At 50.9% G+C, this 26,381-nt stretch overlaps 1 protein-coding gene across 1 annotated transcript in view; it reads right to left on the bottom strand.

Annotated features, from left to right (window-relative positions):
• LOC147698453 (uncharacterized) overlaps positions 1-26,109 on the bottom strand; it is a 75,518-nt gene extending 49,409 nt beyond the window's left edge. The window contains exon 1 of the mRNA XM_086933445.1: positions 25,984-26,109. Within this exon, the coding sequence (XP_086789571.1) occupies positions 25,984-26,101 (118 nt within the window). The 5' untranslated portion in view covers positions 26,102-26,109. The remainder of the gene's footprint in view (positions 1-25,983) is intronic.
• Positions 26,110-26,381: the final 272 nt, after the last annotated feature.

Below are 26,381 nucleotides of genomic sequence, written 5' to 3'. Positions count from 1 at the left end.
CGGCCACTGCGGCTTCCTGCGCTGGCATGCCAGCGGCAAGCATACAAAAAGTTGGGCGCTGGGAATCCCTTTGTTATAAGCGTTACATACGTCCATAAGATATGGGTCGATTTTAAGTTTGCAGTGATGGTCTAAGTGATATTTTCGTGTGCAGTGTTTGCTGTGTTGTACCATTTGTGTTAATAAAGAACAAAAGGTGAAATTGTGTCCTTTGTTTTAACAGGTTCAAGAGTGTGGGTTTTGGGGCATTCATCCGTCGCAAGGTTAGGCCGATGGGCGGCCATAAGGAACTGGATGCGCGTTTTCTCCAACACGAAGTGCATGTGGATGGGTTTCCCTGGCATGCGCTGGACTTGCCTTTTGCCTAGGCTCAAAGACTCCCTAGCTTCAAGGGGGGCACCTCCCCATCATCTGGTCATCCACCTGGGGGGCAATGACATCACCAACCTGGGAAGGTCAACACTTTTGCAAAAAATGAAAGTGGACCTGGGAGAAGTTTGCAGATTAATGGGAAGTTGTGAAGTATGGTGGTCCGAATTGGTACCACGCAGGATATGGCAGGGCGCTAAGTCAGGCGAAGCAATAGAGAAGTCAAGGAGGAGAATGAACGGCGACATGCGTAAATTCACCTTGCAGAGGGGCATTGGTTTCATCAGGCATGAAATGATTCAGGACAAGATAAAAGGTTACTTTGAACCTGATGGTGTCCACCTTTCTCCAGTCGGTATGGACCTGTTTCTATTGGACTTACAGGAAGCACTGCAGTGCAAAGGCTGCAAATAGTATAGGAAGTTAGATGGTAGGGGGCACCCGCGGCGTCAGTTGCCGCCGGCCGGGCTGTGGCGGAGTTACAGGGCGATCCGGAAGCAGAGAGGTGCAGCACTGTACCTCAGCAGGCACATAGGGGTGCCAGAGCCTAAGACCTGGACCTCAGGGGAGGTCCGGGAACCTGTGTCGGCACCCCAGTAGTCCTTCGGGCGGTTGTGGGCCTGTGCAACCGGGGGCTTGCCTAACTGTGCTCCGTCCCACTCGGGGCGCGAGTAAAATAATTACCATTAGGGGCCACACTCAGGTGGTTCGCCACGATGCTGCTTGGCTCATCAGGCGGGCAGGTGGCGAGAATGCGGCCTGCCCTTGGATCGCCCGTTAGATAACCCATCATGATTACATAATGTTGTATGTAATAAACCTGCAGCAAGTTTTTCCCAACATAACACTTGTGTCTTGTGTGTTATTTGCGGGTTTGTAGGTGTGTTGTGGGGCGGGGGGGTCCTGTTGCCATGATGTAACTATGCGGCTGCCCGAGGCCACCCGGTGGCCATCAGGAGGGCGGCACCGTAGTTACAGAGGGCCTCCCCCCCGCGCCCTCTGTCTTCCTTGGCCACTCACTCCTCTGGGTGTAGGAGGAGTCCCGGCAGGGAGAGGGCTGGGCCAGTGACGTGCGCCCGGGGCGGTAGACAGGGCGAGGGGTATTTCAGTTCCCCTCGCCATTTTAGATGCCTCTTTGCCGCCCCGGACACCTCCAGATGCTACTAGGACACTCTTTTCCCTCCCTACCTCTTACCCTGAGTGTCAGCTGGGGGGAAATTGGTTGAACTTTATAATGTATCCTTTTTTTGGTTGCAGGCGGAGCTACAGGGCGATCTGGAAGCATAACCCGTGTCGGCGCCCCAGTAGTCCTTCGGGTGGTTGTGGGCCTGTGCAACCGGGGGCTTGCCTAACTGCGCTATGTCCCACTAGGGGCGCAAGTAAAATAATTACCATTAGGGGCAGCACTCAGGTGGTTCGCCACGGTGCTGCTTGGCTCATCAGGCGGCGAGAATGCGGCCTGCCCTTGGATCGCCCGTTAGATAACCCATCATGATTACATAATGTTGTATGTAATAAACCTGCAGCAAGTTTTTCCCAACATAACACTTGTGTCTTGTGTGTTATTTGCGGGTTTGTAGGTATGTTTTGGGGCGGGGGGGTCCTGTTGCCATGATGTAACTATGTTAACAGCCAGGCAGCTACTGGGACACAGATGAGCTGTGCCGGGACCTCCGGGTAACATTTAGGGGGCGCATGGCATGTGACAGAAACCAAACCAAACATGGTTTGCAGAATACACTCCAGGCGTGGTGCACGAGTGTTTGGTGAAATAACTGAGATATAATTTTTTTCAGGCTAGCAACGCTCAATGGGCTGTAAGGGCTTCAGCCCTCCTCCCCTATGTGTTCCGTAGCCTAGGCTGCAGGCCTGCAGCTGTGTGGGTGTCTGTCCCAGGGAAAGTCCGGGAAAACTACAGATGAAGAAGAGAGCGTTTGAACAAACATTTTCTCCAACAGACCCCTTCAGCTTATCTTGCAACTGCAGTGTCCTTAAAGGAGGCGATAGGGGTCACAGATGAACCACAACACCCAGGACAAAAACCTCACAGTGGGGGTTCAAATGTGTATGGCAGTGTGCTTTACTGATCACTATTGTTTTAAAGAGAAGCAATGTGTGCTCTTTAACGCTCTATTTAAGGGACTGCGTCAACACTTCAAAAGCAATTTCTGCCGTCTTCCTCTGCTTTCAAGTAAACAAGGTAGAAGTAGCAAATTGTCTTGCTTTGGAATTGCATTTATATAGTGCTTACTACCCATATCATGAGTAATAAGCACTAAATAAATTCTAAAAAGGTAAAGAAATACATTTTGTCTTTTAAATGCAGCGACCAGACTCTTCTGCCAATAGCATCTTTCATGGTGGGGGGCTGGGGCTCAAAGGCATCATGGCGCTTTACACAAGCACCAGATTAAATAACACAAAATCAGATATTTTTTTTAAGCACAGGCAGGATAAGTGATCTGCACAGGATCACAGGACACTGAGCTGACGCTGGGATTCAAACTACCCAGTTCCAAAGTCAGCAGCTCAGGCTGTTAGACCACATCTCGCTGTTGGACAGGCCCCAGGAAGGGCTCGCTCCCTCCCCGCATGACGAAGCCCGGACACCGGCTCTCCATGTGCTACCCACAGAAGCAACCCGCAACCTGTCCCCTACGGGACGCCTGCCCTCGAACATCTCTGTGTCACTGGCCCGGGCCACCGTCAGCACCATTGCCCGGGCCCAGCCGCCATCTTGGACACTGCACCACGAGGCCGCGTGGCCTCAGCTCGACCCCAACCCTGGGCCTGGCCAGGCCCCGACATCCCGGCGCCACCATCCACCCAGGTGGTGAACGGACCACTTGGCAGGTCAATGGGAGAGAGGAGTGTCGATGGCTCTCCCCCGCCAGGTGCCGATTGCCCCCAGCCTCCCCGGGCGCTGGCTCCACCCCCATGCTGGGTGTCTGGACTCCCTCATCCCGGACCTCCCGACCTCCAAGCGCGAGGGTCCGGACATCAAAGGGCGCCAGACCTATAACTGGGGCAGCTCCAGAGCAGGAAGGCAGTTGTATCCTGGAGTCGAGAGACACCGTGAAGAACTCATCCTTGACGGACTGCTGGCGCTGCCGCAGCCCTGCCTTGTGAACTGTCGTCCTGCCTGCTGGCGCTGCCGCGGCCTTCTGCAACCTTCATCCTCGTAGGGACCTGCTGGCGCTGCCGCGGCCCTCTGCAACCTCCATCCTCGTAGGGACCTGCTGGCGCTGCCGCGGCCCTTTGCAACCTACGTCCTCGTCGGGACCTGCTGGCGCTGCCGCGGCCCCCTTGCAACCACCATCTTCGTCGGGACCTGCTGGCGCTGCCACGGCCCGTGGCTATCTACGACCTCCTCGGGACCTGCTGGCGCTGCCGCGGCCCGACCTTCCAGAACGCCGAGCTCGAGGATTGTGAGCTATCATCAGTCCACCTCCAGGCCAGATTGGTAACAAGACTGTCCCGCTACCCCCTTTCCCTGCCAGAGACTAGAATTGAGAGGATCCTCGTATCCTGATCTCACTGTACCGTCTTACTTTATTTTAAGAACTACATATAAAAAGCGTTAAACCTTATCCTTGTGTGGTGTCCATCTGTGGGGGGGAAGCTACTTGTCTGTACGATCGCTAGGAGACGGCTCTCCCCGGAGGCCTCTCCCTTTGTCCTCGGCCGACCCTCCAGGTCCCGTCTAACATTGGTGGCCAGCGGCGCGATCCGAACCAACGCGTAATCGTACAGAGAGTAACTCGCTCTACGACTAAACCACAATGTCGACCAAAGAGAGCGGATCCACAGAGAAATTCCAGATGGAAAAACTTGAAGAGTACAGCCATCGAGAGCTAAAACAATTTTGCATAGAACTAGGCATTGCTACCACCGGTCTGAGCACGAAAGAGGACTTCAAACACGCCCTAGAATCTTGGGCAGAAACAGGTACCGCCAGACCCCGAGACCAAAACGCCGAAGCACCAGAGACAAACACCACTCCGACCGAAGAAAGAAGAGCGGGTCTCTCCCGGGAAGAGATCCAAGAACGAGAAAAAAGCAGACTCCACGAATTAGAATTGGCACGGCTCAAGTTGGACGGAGAACTGAAACTGGCAGAACAAAAGATAAACTTAGAATACTTACGGCTCCGAGAAGAGCGAGAAGAAAAGCAAAGACAAAGATAACTCGAAGAGAAAAGACTGGCATACGAACACGAGCGCAAGCTCGCAGAGATAGAAATGCGGAAACAGAACAAAGAACTAGGGGTGCCCGAGCAACCGCGCCCCCCAGGCGCTACCGAACCAAAGGTCCACATCCCTAAAGATGTCGTCCAAGAATATTATCGGAACGACGACATACAACAGTGGTTCAAGGCCTACGACATCGCCATGACCTCCCACCGGATCGATCGAAGTGACTGGGGAGCCGGTCTATGGGGGAGGTTCGTCAATGAAGGCCGCGATGCCCTGCTACAGCTCCCGGACCATCAGATGACGTCTTATGACCACATGAAGGCCGCTCTCCTCACTCGATATGGGCTCACGCCCGAGATGTACCGCCAGAGGTTCCGCGACTGCACACGGATCCCGGGTACGACTTGGGTAGAATATGTGAACTATTTCAGCCGAGCCTTCGAGGGATGGATAAAGGGGAGCCATGTAACCACTTACGAGCAACTCTTCAACCTCATTGTGTGGGAGCACCTCTCCAACAACTGCTTTGTCGAGCTCAGGCAGCACCTCCTCGACAGTAAATTGACTGAACCTCGGCAGCTCGCCGCTGAGGCTGACCAATGGGAAAGCACCCGAGTGGCCCGGAGTGGGCCAAACGAGCAGAACAGAACCAACCAGGGTCACCATCGTCCCCGAGGAGGAGGAGGCCAGGGCCAGGGCAGAGAGGCCGTCCCGGCCGGTCCCGCCAACACCACCCCGCCCCCGGCCGGTCGGGGAAACCCCCCGATGCGCCCAGGGTTCCGAGCCAACGTTACTTGCTACCGGTGCCAGCGAATCGGCCACTATGCCAGCGACCCGAACTGCCCAAAGAACCAGACTCCCGGGCCCCGCCAGGTCGCTGCCGCCGCCCTAGGAGAAGAGCAAATCTCCGAAGAACATGGAGAGTACGAACAGGAGCAGCCCGAGTGGGAACCTGCCGCCATGGTCCTAGCTTGCCTAGGTGGAAGAGACATGATCCCGCGGGTCCCCCTACCAGCCAACACCAGAAAATACAGCCAGTGGGTGAGCATAAATGGGCGCAAGGCCGAAGCCCTGCGTGACACGGGGGCCAGTGTGACGGCTGTCCGCTGTCACCTGGTGACCCCAGAACAAATCCTGCCAAACGTTCTTTGCCCCGTCCGATCGGCCGACAATTCTGAGAGCCTGTGTCGGATGGCCTGCGTTCCCTTCGAATGGGGAGGAGTGTCCGGCATGCTAAAAGTGACTGTCCACGATGATGCCCCCGTGGACTGCCTCCTGGGGAACGATCTCGAGAGTTCCCCGTGGGCGGCCGTTGAAAGAAGAGAGCACCTGGGGATGTTGGGCCTCCCGGACTGGGCGTGCGTAACAACCCGGTCCATGGCCGCCCGCACCATCCCCAGACCCGAAGAACCCGAATGGCCAGCTCCTCCTCCCCCGATCGCCCCAGAGGAAGACACCATCCAGACTGGCCCCCCAGAACAAACCCAAGAAGGGCCCGCTCAGCCCCAAGACCTTCCAGACCTGGCTCAGTAGCGTCAAGAGGGGGGGCCCACCCAGGAACAATTCCGGCAGGAGCAAAAGACCTGTCCCTCCCTCGAGGGACTCCGGCAGCAAGCACTCGCCCAGCGCGCGGGAGACACCGCAGGGGCCCACTGGATCTATTGGGACAATGACCTACTGTACAGCGAGCAAAGAATAGCGGAATTGGGGGCCAGTCGGGTGCTGGTGGTGCCCCTCCGCTTCAGAGACTTCCTTTTGAACTTGGCACATGATGTCCCCCTGGCTGGGGACCTGGGGCAAGACAAAACCTACAACCGCCTGGTAACCCACTTTTACTGGCCAAAGATGCGAAATGACGTCTCCAACCACTGCCGGGCCTGCCCCACCTGCCAGGCCAGCGGAAAGAGCGGCCGGAAACTCAAGGCACCTCTGCAACCATTCCCCATCGTCACCACCCTGTTCGAAAGGGTGGGAATAGACATTGTGGGGCCCCTGGACTCCCGAACAGCACAAGGGCACCGATTCATCCTGGTCCTGGTGGACCACGCCACCCGCTATCCCGAGGCCGTTCCCCTTCGAACTGTGACAGCACCAGTGGTAGGCCGAGCCTTGATGGGGATCTTCTCTCGAGTGGGCTTCCCCCGGGAGGTCGTCAGCGACAGGGGCCCGAACTTTATTTCCAAATATATGAAATCCCTCTGGCAGCAGTGCGGAGTCACCTACCGATTCACAACCCCCTATCACCCGCAAGGAAACGGACTGGTCGAGCGGTTCAACCGCAGACTCAAGGGGATGATCATGGGGCTAGAGGAACCCCTACGCCGCCAGTGGGACGTGCTACTCCCGTGCCTCCTCTTCGCCTACCGAGAAGTCCCCCAGAAGTCCCTCGGCTTTAGCCCCTTCGAGCTCCTGTACCTACACCCTGTCCGAGGGCCCCTCAGCCTAGTGAAAGAAGAATGGGAAATGGCCTCCCTGAAAACCCCTCCAGACGTCTATAAGTACCTCCTGACCCTCCGCAATCAGACCAGGCGATTCAGGGAGATCGCTAAAGCCAACCTTGAGGCCAGTCAGGAGGACATGAAGAAATGGTACGATCAACATGCCTCCTCCATCGAGTTTGAACCTGGTCAGCAGGTGTGGGTGATGTCCCCCACCGAGCCTTGTGCCTTGCAAGATAAATGGACAGGTCCCTTCAAGGTAATCGAACGCAAGGGCCCTGTCACCTATCTCATCGACATGGAATCCCCCCGGAACCTCCTCCGGGTCCTCCACACCAACAGACTCAAACCACACTTCGTGCGCTCGGAGCTCAGCCTACTGATGGCTACCGACAGTGGGGCGGAAGAAGACTCCGAGCCCCTCCCTGACCTGCTGAGGACCCGTGAAAAAGATGGTTCAGTGGACGGGGTCCGACTCTCCGATGCCCTGACCCCGGAGCAGCACCAAGACTGTCGGGCCCTCCTGCTGCAGTTTGCAAACCTGTTTTCCCTCACCCCCGGGGTCACCTCCTGGTGCCTTCACGACGTGGACACCGGGGACAGTCCCCCTATCCGACACCGGGCGTACCGAGTACCAGATCGGGTGCGCGCCTGCATCCAAGAAGAAGTCGCCAAAATGCTCACACTCGGGGTCATCGAGCCCTCAGACAGCCCCTGGGCCAGCCCAGTCGTACTGGTCCCCAAAGCAGCTGCCCCGGGCACCACCCCCGAGCTCCGATTCTGCGTCGACTATCGGGGTCTGAACGCTGTCACCCGAACCGACGCTCATCCCATCCCCCGAGCAGATGAACTGGTTGACCGCATGGGGGCTGCCCGCTACCTGAGCATCTTCGACCTAACAGCGGGCTACTGGCAGATCGGCCTCACCCCTAGGGCCCAAGAACGATCCGCCTTCTCCACCCCGGATGGACACTACCAGTTCACCGTGATGCCATTCGGCATGAAAAACGCTCCAGCCACTTTTCAACGACTGGTGAACCAGGTATTGGCGGGCCTCGAAGAATTCAGCGCCGCCTACCTGGACGATATCGCGGTATACAGCCGCCACTGGGCAGACCACCTCCGCCACCTCCGAGAGGTCCTGCAGGCCCTTCAACGAGCCAACCTCACAATCAAGGCCAGCAAGTGCCAAATTGGCCAGGGGTCCGTGACCTACCTCGGGCACCAAGTGGGGAGCGGTCTGGTGGCCCCTCTCTAGCTCAAGATCGCTGCCATCCAGTCCTGGCAGCCCCCGTCACCCAAACTGAGGTACGAGCCTTCTTGGGGCTCACCGGATATTACCGGCGGTTTGTGAAGGACTATGGCAGCCTTGTGGGGCCCCTCACGGAACTCACATCCAAGAAACACCCAAAAATAGTCAACTGGACCCCGGACTGTCAAGCGGCCTTCGAGAAGCTGAAGGCCGCCATGTGCACCGCCCCTGTGCTCCAGGCCCCCGACTACAGCCGTGAGTTCATCGTCCAGACTGATGCCTCAGACCATGGCATTGGGGCCGTCCTCTCCCAACTGAACCCCGAGGGAGTCGACCAACCAGTGGCCTTCATCAGCGACGCCTGCTGGCCCGAGAACAGCGCTGGAATACCATCGAGCGGGAGGCCTTTGCAGTAGTGTGGGCCCTCAAGAAGCTCCATCCCTACCTCTTCGGTACCCACTTTCGGGTACAAACAGATCATCGCCCCCTGCAATGGTTAATGCAGATGCGGGGGGAGAATCCCAAACTGTTGCGATGGTCCATCTCCCTGCAGGGGATGGACTTCACTGTGGAACATCGCCCGGGCCAAGACCACGCCAACGCGGATGGCCTGTCACGCTTTTTCCGCCTCGACGAGGAGAGTCCCCAAGAGGATGGGTGACTCTCCCCGCCTTCATTTGGGGGGGACGCATGTTGGACAGGCCCCAGGAAGGGCTCGCTCCCTCCCCGCATGACGGAGCCCGGACACCGGCTCTCCATGTGCTACCCACAGAAGCAACCCGCAACCTGTCCCCTACGGGACGCCTGCCCTCGAACATCTCTGTGTCACCGGCCCGGGCCACTGTCAGCACCATTGCCCGGGCCCAGCCGCCATCTTGGACACTGCACCACGAGGCCGCGTGGCCTCAGCTCGACCCCAACCCTGGGCCTGGCCAGGCCCCGACATCCCAGCACCACCATCCACCCAGGAGGTGAACGGACCACTTGGCAGGTCAATGGGAGAGAGGAGTGTCGATGGCTCTCCCCCGCCAGGTGCCGATCGCCCCCAGCCTCCCCGGGCGCTGGCTCCACCCCCCTGCTGGGTGTCTGGACTCCCTCATCCCGGACCTCCCGACCTCCAAGCGCGAGGGTCCGGACATCAAAGGGCGCCAGACCTATAACTGGGGCAGCTCCAGAGCAGGAAGGCAGTTGTATACTGGAGTCGAGAGACACCGTGAAGAACTCATCCTTGACGGACTGCTGGCGCTGCCGCAGCCCTGCCTTGTGAACTGTCGTCCTGCCTGCTGGCGCTGCCGCGGCCTTCTGCAACCTTCATCCTCGTAGGGACCTGCTGGCGCTGCCGCGGCCCTCTGCAACCTCCATCCTCGTAGGGACCTGCTGGCGCTGCCGCGGCCCTTTGCAACCTACGTCCTCGTCGGGACCTGCTGGCGCTGCCGCGGCCCCCTTGCAACCACCATCTTCGTCGGGACCTGCTGGCGCTGCCGCGGCCCGTGGCTATCTACGACCTCCTCGGGACCTGCTGGCGCTGCCGCGGCCCGACCTTCCAGAACGCCGAGCTCGAGGATTGTGAGCTATCATCAGTCCACCTCCAGGCCAGATTGGTAACAAGACTGTCCCGCTACCCCCTTTCCCTGCCAGAGACTAGAATTGAGAGGATCCAGGTATCCTGATCTCACGGTACCGTCTTACTTTATTTTAAGAACTACATATAAAAAGCGTTAAACCTTATCCTTGTGTGGTGTCCATCTGTGGGGGGGGAAGCTACTTGTCTGTACGATCGCTAGGAGACGGCTCTCCCCGGAGGCCTCTCCCCTTGTCCTCGGCCGACCCTCCAGGTCCCGTCTAACACAATTGGTATTGGCGTGAGTAGCTGCTGATCTTTGAAAGTAAAACAACAGGAGAGAAACGCCAATACTGATACTACAACTCATATCTCTTAATGTCTTCCAAATAAAGAATTCTATTCAAGACTGGAAAATGCTATTTAATAGCTATTTATTAACCAAATTAGGTTGCTAGATATATTGGATGAACCTCAGTACATCATTAATGAATTAGTACAAATAATGAGAAAGGAAACAAAACAGGATAAAATCACTATCAAACCATCATATAGTCGCTAATCATACATATCACAGTCATCCCACTACCATTCACACATTCATGCACACCGGTTTCTGGCATTCCAGCCGTCTTCAGCCCGGCTTGCTTGAATCCAGAGCATAACACAGTAATAAGCATGGATGGGCAAGGGGCAATAACATTTTCAATTCCAACACTCCCTCTTAGAGAGGTAGTTGTAACCCCCAAGGTGATTAGCTGTCATGGTGTGAGGAGATTCCCACTGAAGAATCATACACCTCTGGTGGGAAAGGGAATTCATCCCAAACAAGGAGCATTCCTGTACAGCTAGGTTTTGTTTTGTTGTCTTTGTTCTACGTCTTTCCTAAAGAGACCCAGGTTTTCTATATGTATTTATTAAAGTCAAAACATCAACAGAACATGAGCATTTACAAGGAGTGGTGAAATCAAATGTTAAGGCTTTTTTTGAAAGTTCTAATATGCCAACTAAGGAAGGAGGTGTGATCTAGTTCCTAAACTGTCAATCTGAGGACCTTGGCTTGAATGCAACTTGGCATTGACTGAAAATAGTGCACTTGTGCTGCTGGACCGTGCCTGTCCCAAACATAATCTGTGTAATTGGTTAGATGTCATGTAAACATCATAACCCAACTTCTCGGAACATGTTGCCCTGGCCACCCACCAGTTTAGTGAGTAAATTACTAAATCACTGGACAGAGTTCTACCAGTCAGATGGCAAAACAGATATCCAGCTGGCCCATACATCTCCTTCGTTTAATGCCCACTTGATGTCCCTGAAAAAGGAGTGCAAACATTTGGAGAGAAGATGGAGAAAGACTTAGGATGAGTCCTGCAAATCTGAATATAGGAAATCCATCAGACGATAAGACACACAGAAATTAAAGCATCTCAAGCCTTCTTCTTCTTCTCCAAAATTGCTAACTCCTCTAACCCTCCTAAAGAGATTTTTAATACATTACTCAGCCCCCAACAATTAGTCTCACTCCGGATGCCTTAGTCGAGCACAGTGATAATCTGGCCTGTTACTTTCAGAAAACAATCATGGCTATATATTCCTCTTTCTCTGACACTATATTAACTTGGCTGATGCTCCTTGTAGGTAGTAATCTAACACTGGATCAACGAGAGGGTCTGTTTACTGCCTTTCCAGTCTCACAGTGAATCTTGTAAATGATCTTCTAAACAAAGTAAGATCAGGCTCTCCCTTGGACCCAGCCCCCTCTCCATATTATTCACTAAATACGTCGCTCCTATGCTGACAGTTACTCAACATCTCCCTCTCCTCTGAACAGGCCGCTCACCAATGAAAGCATGCAATAGTCAGGCCAATTTTAAAAAAAAGGAATTTTCACCATCTCTGTCTCAGTAATTATTGGCCTATCTCCTTGTTACCTGGAGTCTACAAAACATGTTAATAAAATCTCTCCCCTGTCCTCGAATCCAAGGAAGTGATTCATCCAACTCAGATGGGCGTCCGCCCACAACACTGAAACAGCGCTGTTGGAGGTGGACCAGGAACGGAGACGGCTCCTTGATCAAGGAGGATCTGCAGCCATTATTCTCTTAGATCTCAGTGCTGCCTTTGACACCGTGGACCATCTAACTCTCACTCTGAGAATTTCAAAGGCCGGTGTCAAGGGCCGGGCACTAGAATGGCTCAACTATTTTCTGGGGAACCAAACCTTTCAGGTCTTGGATCAGTCCTATAACTCATCAGACTTCCCCTTAGCTGTGGGGTTCCTTAGGGCTCCTCCCTGAGCCTCACTCTTTTAATCATTATATGCTCCTCCTTACCAACATCGTGCTCTCATTTGGGCTTTCATTGGTCTCAAATGCCGATGACACCCAGTAGGTCATGTCAATTTCCCTCGACCCCAACTCCAGACAGCTGTTTTTGATTCCATGTCTCCAGGAAGCAGCCAGTTAGATGGCTGGTTGTAAATTTAAACTCGATGAGGAAGAAGTTAAACGTGATGTTGAGGAAATAGGCGACCATGTAGCGACCCTTGAAGAGCATGAAAACAGAAGGGATGAGGAACTGAATATGAAGCAGCAAGAAATCCTCCAGCCTAAAGAGCAGAATATTGAGCAACAGGGACATGCGGAAGAACTGCAAAACTGTTACTGCTGCAACTATGGGTGCATCAGAGGTGTGAAATCAGGTGCAGAGGGAGAGGACATTAGGGAGTTTGTTGTGGCCCTCTTTCGCCAGGTGTTGGGCGACGACCACACAGCTGACATCCAGATTGACAGGGTCCATTGGTTGGGGTTGCCGAGAAGTGGTAAAGCTCCACCGCCGGATATTCTGGTTTGTGCACACGACTGAAGGAACTGATTATTAAGAAGGCGAGAGCCGCTCACCCCTTGCAGTTCCACGGTAACTCTCCAACATTTTTCCAAGATCTGCCGACTGACACCCTGTTCAAGCGACGTGAATTTCGGCTGATTACGATGCACCTAAAAGAGAAAGGAATCACATACTCCTGGGGTCATCCCTTCCGCATTATATTCCGCTATCAGGGTAAGCTGCGACAGATACGTTCACTTCAGGAGGCCAGGGATGTCCTGGGAATTGCGAAGCCCATGTCCACGGAAATGCAACGTATATCCCTGGAGGGATCGAGGCACACTCAACCTCGCTGGCAGACGATGGTTAGGAACCCATTCTTCCACAGACTGGACACAGCGACTAAAGTGAAGGAACAAGAAGCAGTTATTTCCTCGCTGGCCACTAGCCCGTACCATTTGTCCCCCAGCTGAATGCTTACAGGAAGCACGATGAGCACAACTAAGTGGTGGAGTCGGAGACCGCCCTCACCTTCCCCTAGAGCTTAGCCGTGGGCACTTGCCCCCTTACCCAGTTCTACCGAGACAAACTTTTGTCTCTAGGAATGCTTGCTCTTGTTCCACCCAGTCTGATGGGAAAGTTTATAATGATTTCTTGCATGAGGTTTCTTTTTTTGTGTATTCTGCACCGGTCATAGGGAGGCCAGATATGCAAGGGTAGCGCCGCACACTCCCTGGCCCACCCCACTTCGCCCATCCTACTATGCATACACCCCCATATACCACTTAACATCGGATACACCACATGGGTAAGGATGTAAAGATCGTATCCCTCAATGTACGGGGCCTCAACCACCCTGTGAAACGCGCTGCCATCCTCTCCCTACTGGAGAATGCAGACAATGACATTTGCATGTTACAAGAAACCCACTTATTAGCTAGAGACACTGCCCGCATGAGAACATGCCGATTCCCACACCAGTACTGGTCCTTGAGTGGCAGTAAAAAATAATGGAGTGCTATCCTGTTTAGAGCAAAATTCGAAGGGAAAGTTCTCTCTACCCTATGAGGTGAAGGGGAGGGTTCTTGCACGTAGAATTTAATGGGGCTCCACTCCTTTCACCTTAATTAATATCTACATGCCAAACACGCACCAATACCCCTTCATTATGAGGACCCTCTCAAAAGGTCCAGCATCTCCTGACGTTGCGATCCTGGTGAGAGGTGGCTTTCACTTAGTAATGGATGATGCCAAGGTCCGTTCCAACCAGCGGTCAGCTCAGATAGGGGCACTATCCCCAGTGGGTAAACAATGGTTCAAAGATAATGGGCTGCATGATGTCTGGCGCCACCACCACCCAGAAACATGGGATTACACATACTACTCAGCTACACACAAATCTTATGCGCGCCTAGACCACTTTCTAGCCTCCACAGCGCTTCTGCATAGGGTGCGTGAAGCAAATATAGAGCCACGGTCCCTGTCGGACCATGCGCTGATCACTGTCACCATTCAATCAGTTGAGGCCAGCAACAAATACACGAGATGGCGCCGCCGGGAGGGCCTGTTGCAGTCACCGGAGACGGTGAAGGTGATCTGATCAATAATTGTAGAATACATACAACATAATGAAAGGGAGGACACCTCGTCGGCAGCGATATGGGAGGTCCTGAAATTAGTAACGAGGGGGGAATTTATGGCTCTTCCGCTGACAATAGAAAGCATCAGGAGATCCGTCAGAACATTGAACAAGAGGTGGGAGAGCTGGAAACTATACATACTCAGTAAACAATGGGGTGACCCTGTCTCCCTCAGAACATGGGTATAGTAATGCAAAAAGTACAGTGTTTCTGTCGGTTGTAACCAACTATTTCTTATGAATGCAATTCAATTCAGAACAAGTTATTTTCTGCACAAGTTAAATGTTAAAGCGTTTTCAGGAAACACACTGTAGAAAAACACAAAAACCACAAAGAAATCAGGTTTTTAAGGAATTGGGATATTTTATATCAATTGCATCATTTATATAAAATATCCCAATTACTTAAAAACCTGGGGGCATATTATCAAGGGGGTTTATCTCTGCTTTTTTGGCTTTAAAAGCCAAGAAAGCGGAGATAAAATTATCTCCCTATTACCTAGCTGTCGCTAACACCAGTTAGCGACAGCTAGTAGGAGATAGCGACCATCTTGGGCCCCGCTTTGCATATCAGTGATATTTATCACTAATGAGATGCAAAGTGGGCGTGCCAAGATGTTAGCGACTGAAAACAGTTGCTAACATCGCTATCTCCTATTACCAACTTTTGGAGATATTCGCGCTAAGCGCGAATATCTCCAAAAGCTAACACCTGCCCTGAGCAGTTCTTAGCCATGTTATCCAATGGGAGGTGGATAACATGGCTAAGAGCATTAGCTCGGTAATGCATGAATATCGCTGACTTTTCAGCGATATTCATGCTTTGCGGCGATTTTTATCGCATTTGCGTTAAACCTTGGTAATACCAAGGTTTATTTGCGGTATAAATCGCCGCAGCTCAGCGGTAAATTTTTCCCGCTAACCAAGCAATAGCGATAATTATCGCTATTGCTTGGTAATATGCCCCCTGATTTCTTTGTGGTTTTTGTGTTTCTACGCTGTGTTCCTTAAAAACGCTTTAACATTTAACTTGTGCAGAAAATAACTTGTTTTGAATTGAATTGCATTCATAAGAAATAGTTGGTTACACCCGACAGTACTTTTTGCAGGAAACTGTACATAAGCGCACAGATGCTCCAAGGGTATGGAGAGAACTGGAGAAGAAACATCTCCTCCTAAAGCCCCTAGATATGAATAGGGTTGAGTACGCCCTACTCCATCTCCGCCATAAATTCTACCTGTGCAGCAACAAATGTGGCATGTTGCTTGCTCAGAGGCTTAGAGCTTAAACTCTGGCGGCGGCTATACCATCGATTAAGACGCCCTCAGGCGAGGAGGTGCACTGGGATCTCAGATAGCAGCGACCTTTGGTCAATTCTACCAGTCTCTGTATACCGCCCAACGGATTCTGGACCACCCGCAGAGACAGGGGCTACAATTTGGAAGTGATGTCCATAAGATAAGCCTTAATGCGGACAACGTAATTCCATTCCACTCACCTGTCTGCCCATCCTCGTGGCCGAGCTGGAGGCCTTTGGGAAAGTGTCAGGATTTAAAGTGAACCTAAGATTCTTAACCTTTCCTCCCCCAAGGCACATGAAGAGATTTTAAGGGAGAGATTCCCCCTAAAATCTGTCAAGCAACCCATAACTAACCTGGGCAGCTTCCTGGCTCCAGCGATAGCGAAAACGCTGGGGATGAACTACTCCGCTCTGGTGGAACAAACGACGAAGCCCTGGATAGGTGGTTGAGACTAAAACTAGGCTGGTTTGGGAGTATAGCAGCGGTAAAGATGATGTGCTACAGTGGATTCTATATGCTTTTCAGACTCTACCCCTGGCCACCCCCCTCCGAAAGCTATAGGCGCTATGCAACTAGCCATTAACAAATTTGTCTCGGGAGGGAAGAAGGCGCGATTACCCATTTCCCAAATGACACAACCTAAGCAGGACGGAGGGGTGTATCTCCCACTGGTGCATAGATATCTTCAAGCCTCCCACCTCCGGTATATTCTGGAGTGGAATCGTCCGCTCTCTGAAAAACACTGGACCTTTATGGACCAGGCGGTAGCTGGAGCAAATATATGGAGGAAGGCGTGGCTCCCGCGTAATTTAAGGGCCTGGGGTTTCTACTCTTCCCCTGTCACTGTGACGACTCTAAAGGTATGGGATGCCATGCCATTTAGGAGAGGCCTGACAACATTCCCCTTGCCGATGCCCCCAATAGTGGACAACCCAGACTTCCCACCAGGCCGTAAATCTGAGGTCTTTCAGAGATGGAGAAAAGTGGGGTGTTAAAGGGTGGTTTCGCTGTTTGATGTAGAGGGCATACTTTCCTATGAACAACTGCAATTGGATTATGGTCTGCCCAAGTCGGACGACTTCCACTACCTGCAACTTAGGTATTGGGTCACTTCACTGACCTATCTAGTGAAAGCCTCTCGGCCGCTTACCCCTTTCGAGAAGTGGCTAACGTGCAAACAGGATGAAACACATATGATCTCAGAACTGTATGTTATGCTTGCCACAGGGCAGAAGTGGGGGGGGGGGGGCGTACAAAGGATCAACTACGATAGAAGGAGGAGCTGGGGAGGGTCCTCTCGGACAAAGACTGGGAGAACATCCATTACAGGGCAGACCACACAGCCGATAACACTGCATGGACTGAATCATCATACAAAGTCACATCCTATTGGTATCTCACTCCAGCCAGCATTCATAGCTGGGACAAAAATCATACTGAGAAATGTTGGAGGGGGTGTGGCCTTTGCGGCTGCTTAGTGCACTTACTCTGGCACTGTCCAAGGCTGGTGCCCTTCTGGGAGGGGGTGTTGAATGATATTGGCAAAGCCTTTGATACTGAGATCCCACGCTTCCTTGCATACACACTACTGGGGCTATCAAACGTGCTGACATTTTCCCTTCACTCACTGAGGGGTAGACAGATGGCACTGGCATTGCTAGCAGCGCGACAAACGATCCTTGCGCAATGGGGCTCCACGAATGTCCCTGACCACACGGCCTGGCTGCATAGACTTTGGCTGACTCTCGCCATGGAACGCCTCTCACTAGTTAAAGATCACAAGGGCGAGACCCTATGCCGAATTATGGGCCCCATTCATCCAGCTACTGTCGAAGGAGTTTAGGAAGGTAACATGCCCCAAATATCTCCAAATTTTGCATTTGATTCCTGAGGTAGAAGGGGCGAAGACGTCCCGCATGTAGTGGGGCAGACCTTATAAGAAGTCTAGGAGCTCATGGAGGGCAGTATCAACGCTAATGAATCCACGACAGGTGCAGATCTTTTTTCTTTTCCTTTGAGGGGTGGGAGGGAGGGACTTTTGCTTATCTCTTCATTCAGTTCTGTGTTGTTTCTAGATTTGTTCTCATTATTGAAGTTAGGTTTTCTACACAATCCAGGCATCGCTGCCAGCCCCGGGGTTGTAGGCACTGAAGCTGTGTAAATGTAACTCTCTCTTTGACCCCACACTGCCGGCCAATATGGTTGTAAGCACACAGTTGTGTATTGCCTCAGGATTGTCACTTAATACTAATAATAAGATTGGTTCCATAAACTCAATGAGGATAAGATGAAAGGTATGCTGCTGGGTAATAACTTCTGCAGTAATGCCCCAAGCCCCTTACCAGACTGGCAAGTTGCCTTCTCCAAAAAGCTCAATAAAGAGCTTTGGGATGTGACTGGACCCCAATCTCAAGATGGACCATCAAGTAAAAAAGGTTGCTGCCAGCTGCTATAGCATCTTGACATTATTGAGGAAGGTGAAGAACCTTCTTTCATCTACAGCCAGAAGAGTGATCATACAGGCCCTTGTCCTATCAGGCCTTGATTACGGGAATGCCATATATCCTGGTTCACCCAGTTACGTTGTCAGAAGGTTGTAGATTGTACAAAATGCTGCTGCCCGACTTCTAATGAACATACCGAACATCAGTCTGCTGCTAAGGCTCTAAAATACCTCCACTGGCTTCCGATGTAATGCCAAGTTCAGTTCAAGTGCCACTGCGTTATGCATAGGGGAATTAATAGTAAAAGCCCTTTATTGTTAGGACCATTGGCATCCCAATATCTGCCTGGGAGACTTCTATCTTCCTCATTTATTGAAGGTTCCCCGGATTCGTAGAGCTGATTGGGGTGGACGCTCCACCTCTTTTCTGGCATCCAAACTGTGGAATACCTTACCTCTTGAACTTCTGTCTAGTGGAGCACCATTTGACCTTCTGTAAAGCCTTGAAGGCCTGGCTGTTTAGGGATTATTCCTTTGCAGCCCACGATGATCTACGGTTTCTGTTGCAACACTGGGAGGCCCCCGAGTAGCCGTGCACAATATAAAATCTGCAGAATAGAATAGAATAGTTGTGGAAAATCACTTAATCAAAATTTGACTAAAATGTAAATGTTTGAATCAAAGCAGTAAGGGAGGGACCTGCACAGCGTGATAGTTCGATGATTTTAATCCAAATATTAACTTTGTAGCGTGCCAACGGGGTCGAACGCTGTCTGTACCTCACAGCGGAAATCTATAAACTAGTACAAAGCTCCCCCCATTTGGAAGGAGACACCCTGTTGCACAGCTTGAGACATAGACAGGATTGTCTATAAACAGTTCATCAAGATTGATTCCACCTCATGTTAGGGTTCCAAAAGTATTTAATGTTTCATCAAAAGTTCAACATAAATCAAAGTTCATGAATTTTATCCAACGTCAACATAATCCAGTCATATATCTTCCCCAATGCATTTCGGGCTGATGAAAAAGCCCTTCCTCAGGGGACAACTCTACAAACAAGCATTTACAATGCAATGGTCTCGGCATCATTAAAGGTAGAGCTATTGGCATTGCTCATGACTTTTCTTTTTTTTTTAAATCATTAATAAATGGCATTGACATTTACATTGCCAATAGCTTAATCGTTAAATAAATGGCATTGTCATTTACAATGCCAATAGCTACACCCTACACAGAGCCACCCTCACACAGACAGAGCCACCCACACAAAAAAAAAAATGGCATTGTCATTTACATTGCCAATAGCACAATCAGGGGGGCAGAGGCAAGAAAAATGAGTGCAATCAGGGGCAGAAGGCAAGAAAAACAAGTGCAATCAGGGGGCAGAAGGCAAGAAAACGAGCACAATCAGGGGGGCAGAGGCCAGAAAAATGGCAGAATTAGGGGAGCAGAGGCTAGAAAAATGGCACAATTTATTTATTTATTTTATTTAATTGCTTGTATCGCGCCAGGATCGACCCATGAGGTATCTCCGCGCTTTGCTCGCAAGATTTCTGGAATATGTTGTCTCTGTGGAATACCACAGGGAGGGTTATACTATCTGAAACAAAAGAGTTTTTAAGGCCTTCCTAAAACATAGATGGTTGTCGTTGTGTCTTAGGCAATCAGGGGAGCAGAGGCAAGAAAAACTAGTGCAATCAGGGGGCAGAAGGCAAGAAAAACGAGTGCAATCAGGGGGCAGAAGGCAAGAAAACGAGCACAATCAGGGGGCAGAAGGCAAGAAAACGAGCACAATCAGGGGGGCAGAGGCAAGAAAAATGGCACAAACAGGGTGACAGAGGCAAGAAAAACGGCACAAACAGGGTGGCAGAGGCAAGAAAAACGGCACAAACAGGGTGGCAGAGGCAAGAAAAACGGCACAAACAGGGGAGCAGAGGCAAGAAAAACGGCACAATCAGGGGAGCAGAGGTAAGGCAAGCATTGGAAATGCAATAGGTCTCGCATTAGGAAAGTTTGAGCGATTGGTATTGTAAATGACACTTTTTTTTATTTGTGTTGGTTTTAAAAATAGCAAAATTAATAGCTTTGTCAGTTACAATGTCAATAGTTTTAGCTTTCGCAAATGTGACACCTATAGCATTTGTAATGCAATGTGTGTTGTATTTACGTGACTTAGATGTATTGATATTACAAATAACAATGGCTTTTAATTTTGTAAATAATTAATACTTAAATAAAAGTTATTGTAATTTATAATGGCAATATCGTAAACGTTTGTAAATAACTTTTGTGAAGATTATGTCCAGTGTATTTTATTGTGACGAAAATCCAAGAACATTGCATTTGCACCTACACACACACAGAGCCACACATATAGATTTGGTGATGGTGGATCTGGGGGATGTGGTGGATGTGGTGGTGGTGGATGTGGTGGTGGATGTGGTGGTGATTGTGGATGTGGTGGTGATTGTGGATGTGGTGGTGATGGTGGTGGATGTGGAGATGGGGGTGGATGTGGATGTGGTGGTGGATGTGGATGTGGTGGTGGATGTGGTGGTGGTGGATGTTGGTGTGGTGGTGGTGGATGTGGTGGTGGTGGTGGATGTGGATGTTGTGGTGGATGTGGAGGTGGTGGATTTGGAGGTGGTGGATGTGGAGGTGGTGGATGTGGAAGTGGTGGATGTGGAAGTGGTGGTGGTGGATGTGGTGGAGGTGGATGTGGTGGAGGTGGATGTGGTGGATGTGGTGGTGGTGGTGGTGGTGGATGTGGTGGTGGATATGGTGGTGGTGGTGGATGTGGTGGTGGTGGTGGTGGTGGTGGATGTGGTGGATGGGATGTGGTGGTGGTGGTGGTGGTGGATGTGGTGGATGGGATGTGGTGGTGGTGGTGGTGGTGGATGTGGTGGTGGATGTGGTGGATGTGGTGGTGGTGGATGTGGTGGTGGTGGTGGATGTGGTGGTGGTGGATGTGGTGGATGTGGTGGTGGGGAGAGAGTGGGCAGGGCTTCAAGTCCATACTCCAATACAGCACACCTTGCATAGCAGTGCATGGGCTGACCAGGCTCGACCTATTAAATGAAATTAGAAGAGAGAAGTACGTTGGGAGTAGATAACAAAGGAGTAAAGGGAAGAAAAGTCGGGATAAAGAATGAGTTACGGAGAAGGAGGGCAACATAATGATTCAAAATTAAAAGTACGGAGGATATGGAATGTGGAGGTGACAGCTGGCAGGAACGAGAGGAAAGTGAGAGATGTCTCTTTCTTTATAAATAACTTTTCGAGCTGTGGATAGAAGCATCACAGAATTTGAGTGAACGCAAACGTTGTCCCATTTTTTTAGCTCTTAGAGCGTGCACTCTTTCTCGACATTAAAGCCTTGCGGACCCTAGTGAGAGTTACTTGTTTTGAGTTTCGTTCAAAGCCACTTTGCCGCTGTCTGCATTGGCTTCACAGTACATATAGCTCAACTTTAACAACTCTGGCTAGTCCCCCAAAAATATGGCTGGTGTGCTGAAGAGTGAAGAAGGTGACGCTGTTCGTGTGCCAGCAGGAGAGGTCCGCAGTTGTGCGTCTCCTCCCTCATCAGCTGGCTCCTGGAGGAGGGTTAGCGGCTCTCGTGATGTCCTCGGGGCAAAGGGAGGAGGGTGGGAAGAAGCCGGGGGGAGGGAAGGAAGGGGGAGGAGAGGCGGGAGGTATTTTCAAGTTTACACAAGGGGCAGAGCGAGGGGGAGGTGTGCTGGGAGAGAGAGTGGGGAGGGGGGCGGAGCGGGAAGAGCGTCGTGAGGGGAGAGAGAGTAGGTAGAGGGCTGAGCGTGAAGAGCTGCTCTCGGCAGGCTGGGGAACTAGGGGTTAATGTAGGAGGAGTCTGTCCTAAATATCTCTTGACTCTTAATTAACCTCAGGGAACTGCAACCATTGTGAACTCCTCTAGATAGCATTCCATTCTGTTGTTTCTTTTTCAAAACAAATGTTATTGCATTTCTAGCCATCTTACAGGCCGAGGGGCCACATACATATGTACGTATTCTTGCATACAGTGGCATAACGTTGCATATTGGTGATGACAACAAAACGAGTACAACACGCTGAGCTATAACTAGTCTGCATCCCGCTGAACTGTCCCAGACAATGGCCGATGAACCTGAATGACATCCCACAACGTACATCACGCAACTGGACTATAGGACTGCACGGCCACTCTATGGGGTTAGCAATCGACAACTGAGTTCTGGGGTCAGGCCTCGGTAGTCAGCCCACCGCTGTCACATTCGGTCGTTTTTAGCTCATCTGTGAGATTACATAGGTAAACCGTCTTCTGTGAACCTGCATTGGTATCTCTGTCCCGTCCCTACAAGGGGCTGCTCAGCACAGCCTTCTGGCTGGTAAGCACTGCAAGAGGCAGAAGCTAGCCTGTACGGAAAGCACAGAGACACTGCGGCAGACAAGCTTAACAGTAGTATGAGCCATCTACATCATGATCGACTCTACAGCCTATTTCAAGCTCTGGGATGAAACGTAGCCCGAATCTTGCCTTGCACATACAACTGTTTCATACGCAGGCATGTGACTACATGGCACACGTGTGGCTGCACAGCTGCCGGATCAAATTCCATAAATGCGGTGGGTATATCGATGTAGGTCAGCATGGTCATGGCCAAATGGGTTTGAACCCTTTTGCAGTTAAATGCGTAAAAATATACACTTAGCGTGCCCTTTATTTTAACCAAATGTCGATTCACCGATAGCAGTAATCAAATGGCAAAGCCGTCTTTGTCATTTACAGTAACACTGCTGTGCCAAAAAAACATCCCGAGACCAGGAGTGTGCGACACAACTAACATCGCAAAGTTCAAGAACTGACCAATGTCCCTCGTGGTGAACGTTTTGTGATCTCCTACATGCATTCTGAAGAAATAAATCTAGGAAGATAGGAATCTCTTAAACTGTTTATTTTAAACCCCCAGCTGGAAGGTCGTCCACCAACCGACCCGTTAGCGTTCAAAACATAACCAGGCTCAGAGCACTAAGCACAGGCATGAAGCTGTGCAAACTCAAGCGATAGCAGTCTACCATTGAAAATTCGGAGAAAGGCACAGATAAGCAAGCCTCAGAGAAGAACACAATGAAAACAACTGAAGAAATATTAATACCAGTCGACAATGAGCACACGTTTTCCCTTTTTTGCAAAACAAAAGCGTGCGGCTTCCCCTAGGCGGTCAGACCCACCTTCTCCTCCACAGAGTGCGTAACGAGTGTTGCGTATTTGCGACTGAGCCAGCGGAAGAAGGCCGGGACTCCCATGGCGGCGCTGGCGGGGAACGAGGAGACTCAAGCGGTGGCGGCAAGGCTAGAGTTCCACCTTACCCGCGATGAGTTTTGAGAAGAAGGAGGAAGAAGGAAGCTGGATCCGGTTGGAGTAAAGCATACCGGAAGCAGAAGCGCGGCACGACCTTTCACCCATGTGTAGGGTGCGAGGGAAAGAAAGGAGGAGGTGCTGCACAAGGGAATTACCCAGTTCCCGTGAAGTCATAGTGGGATTCGAGTGCGACGTCACTTTTCTTTGTACCTTTGTTGCTACATTTGCTCTCACCTGAGGTTTGCTTTGTGCTGGGAGAGAGAGAGTGGGGAGGACAGTAGGAGGAGGAGGGGGGAGGAGAGTAGGGGAGGCATGGCCTAGCGGCCGTGCAACCAAGACGTGAGGGGCGGAGGTGGGGGGAGGCTGTGAGAGAGAGAGTGTTCAAGGCAGGCGGCTGGGGGCATGTGCACGCGCTTTTAAGCTCAATGCGCATGCGCATTGAGCTTAAATTTCACGGGCACTGCAAGGAATCGCCACGATTCCTTGCAAGTTGGTTAAAGAGTGTTTAAGCCCCCATAGTCTCGCAAGCGCATCGACAGGCGAGACCTAAAAATCACAGGGATGGTGGCCTGCTGGGGTCAGCAGACCACCATGTCTGTGATTGCTTATCAATAAAGCAATGTTTTTTTTTAATGCAAACTGTTTTCCTTAAGGAAAAACGGGATGTGTTTCAAAAACAAAAATGAAAAGTTTTCTTTCATTTTTTAAGAGCAGGCAGTGGTCCGTAGGACCACGGACCACTGCCTGACTGCCTGCTCTTAAAAAATGTTTTTACAAACATTCACAAAAGGTAAGGAGTCACATGGGGGCCCCATCTCATTTGCGAATGGGTTACTACCTGCTTGAAGTAGGTGGTAAATTTTGAATTTTTAGCTGCGAATGTTTAGCAACTGCATTTTTGTTGCAAAACATTTGCATATACCACTGCGATACGATGCCCTAAACATGCCCTTCTTAATACCGAATTGCAAACCCAATTCGTGATTCGGTAATAAGTTACCAAATTGCAGACTGGGCCTTTGTACATTGAAAATTGTCTTTTTTGTATGCAAACGGCTTGATTCACAACGAAAAAAAACTTTAAAAATCTGCCCCCTGGTTGGTATTTCCTTATTGGGGGGCATGGTGCCAGCGGGGACACCTCCGATTCCTGCGCTGGGACATTCCTAGGATGAGCTGTGCGCGCTACAAATATATTCATTCATTGACTCTGCCAAAGTATGCAGTGTACTCAGCCAGACTTAGCAGTAGAGAGCCCCGCCCAAGCACGGCTAACTAGTCCACCGCTATTTGTGGCAGAGTGTCCCTGAAAGACCGCTAAGGAAATTTTGACAGATTTTCAGGAAAAAATAGGTAGAGTGTTGCCTATATGCTTGGTGACACCCACAATGTCAAACGCAGACTACCATGCAAACACCGCCAGGCTACTCCAACTTCTGGTTGGTTGTCAGTGTACACATTCACTGGCAAACGGTTTACTAGCGTTGACGAACACTGGAGAACTTTTCATCAAAGTACTTCTCTACCAAGGTGGATATAGCAAATTTGCTGGAGAAACTTCTGCCGCTGTGGAGGACAGCCCAAAATATTGAGGCTCGTCAACTGCTTTCATTAAGGATGAAGTCCGCCAACATGGTTGATGGATTGTAGGGTCAGGGATAGGCTGTGTGCAAGATACACAAATACACAAAGTAGGTAATCCATAACTTACCTGGAGACTGCTTTCTATTTAGGGTTCTGCTACTTGCAAATGTATTTTGCTATTATACATGCAGGACTACAAGTCCCAGAATGCATAAAAACATGATATAAAAGTACTAAACGGGACATTCAGTTAACATTTCTACCATATGCCTAATGGACCACCTCAAATGTCAAAGTAGAAATGAGAAAGGGCAGATACAACTCAATGATTACAAGGGCAGAAGCAATTAGCATAGATCCAGCCCTCCTGGACCCAGGGTGGACATCACTGGCCTCGATGAAGAAGAAAAATCCATGGGGCGTTGAGATGTGAAACTTCACTCTGACATTTTTTTCTGGGCATAGTGGGGCCATTTGAAGTATGACAGCTGCCAAGGTGAACAGTAAGAGAGACTCACAGAGCGGGACCTCAGACTTCCAAGAGGCATCTTCCCCAGAAGGAGGGCAGCAGACATGCAGTGCCTAAATCACTAATCAGTGGCAGCAGCGGCAGCATCCGGGGGAGCCACAGAGGTGCTGTGTGTAGTACAGACCTACAAACTCACAACTCATTCAAACTGGCCCCACTGACGTAAGTTGATGGCACACTTTCCCCGAAACCAACTCAAGCTATGGCCTGCGACGAAAATGTTTGGAAAGCTACGCCCTGTTCAATCAAAAGGTGCTGCGATGCTATACTGCTGGAAGTTTGTGGCCTACATAAGTGCTAAATAACAATGCATACATTATTAATACGGCCTTACAGGTCAATATCTTTGGCAAGCCAGGGACATTTATTCTTGTCTTCAAGGTTAAAGATGCCCTGGGACGTGGAAGGTCAAAGGCAAGAGCAGCATTTTCTCACACAGAGGACCAGATGTCACTCAGCCCTGGAGCCTCCAACGTGCTCACTTGGGTTTGGATCAGGAACAGAGGCAGCGGGGTTTAATCCAAGAGAGACGCTGTAAATGTATCCGCCATGGGCTCGGCTGTCACTCACTTCCGCATCCGAGGCCAAGTCCCCGCCCATTCCATTTGGCTTCCACCGAAGGATGGAAACGCAAATATTAACAGACAGCAAGTAATGCAGCTGGGTTGTCAGACGTGCCCCACATTGGTTTGATTAAAAAAGTTACAGACTCCAGAAGCCAATCAGGATGTGCAGTAGTGCGGCCGCAGCAGGGGCCGGGAAAGGAAGGCCTGCGTGAAAGAGAAAATGACAACTTCCAACGGCGCATGCGCGACCTTGAGTTTATGAGTGCGCAATATACTCGAAATCACAGCTCTGGCGCACGGTGTTCTAAAGACCA

This window comes from Lissotriton vulgaris, chromosome 8 (assembly GCF_964263255.1).
Source record: "Lissotriton vulgaris chromosome 8, aLisVul1.2, whole genome shotgun sequence".
Classification (NCBI taxonomy): domain Eukaryota; kingdom Metazoa; phylum Chordata; class Amphibia; order Caudata; family Salamandridae; genus Lissotriton; species Lissotriton vulgaris.
The sequence above is the reverse complement of the archived record's forward strand: the minus strand, read 5'-3'. Positions and strand labels throughout refer to the sequence as shown.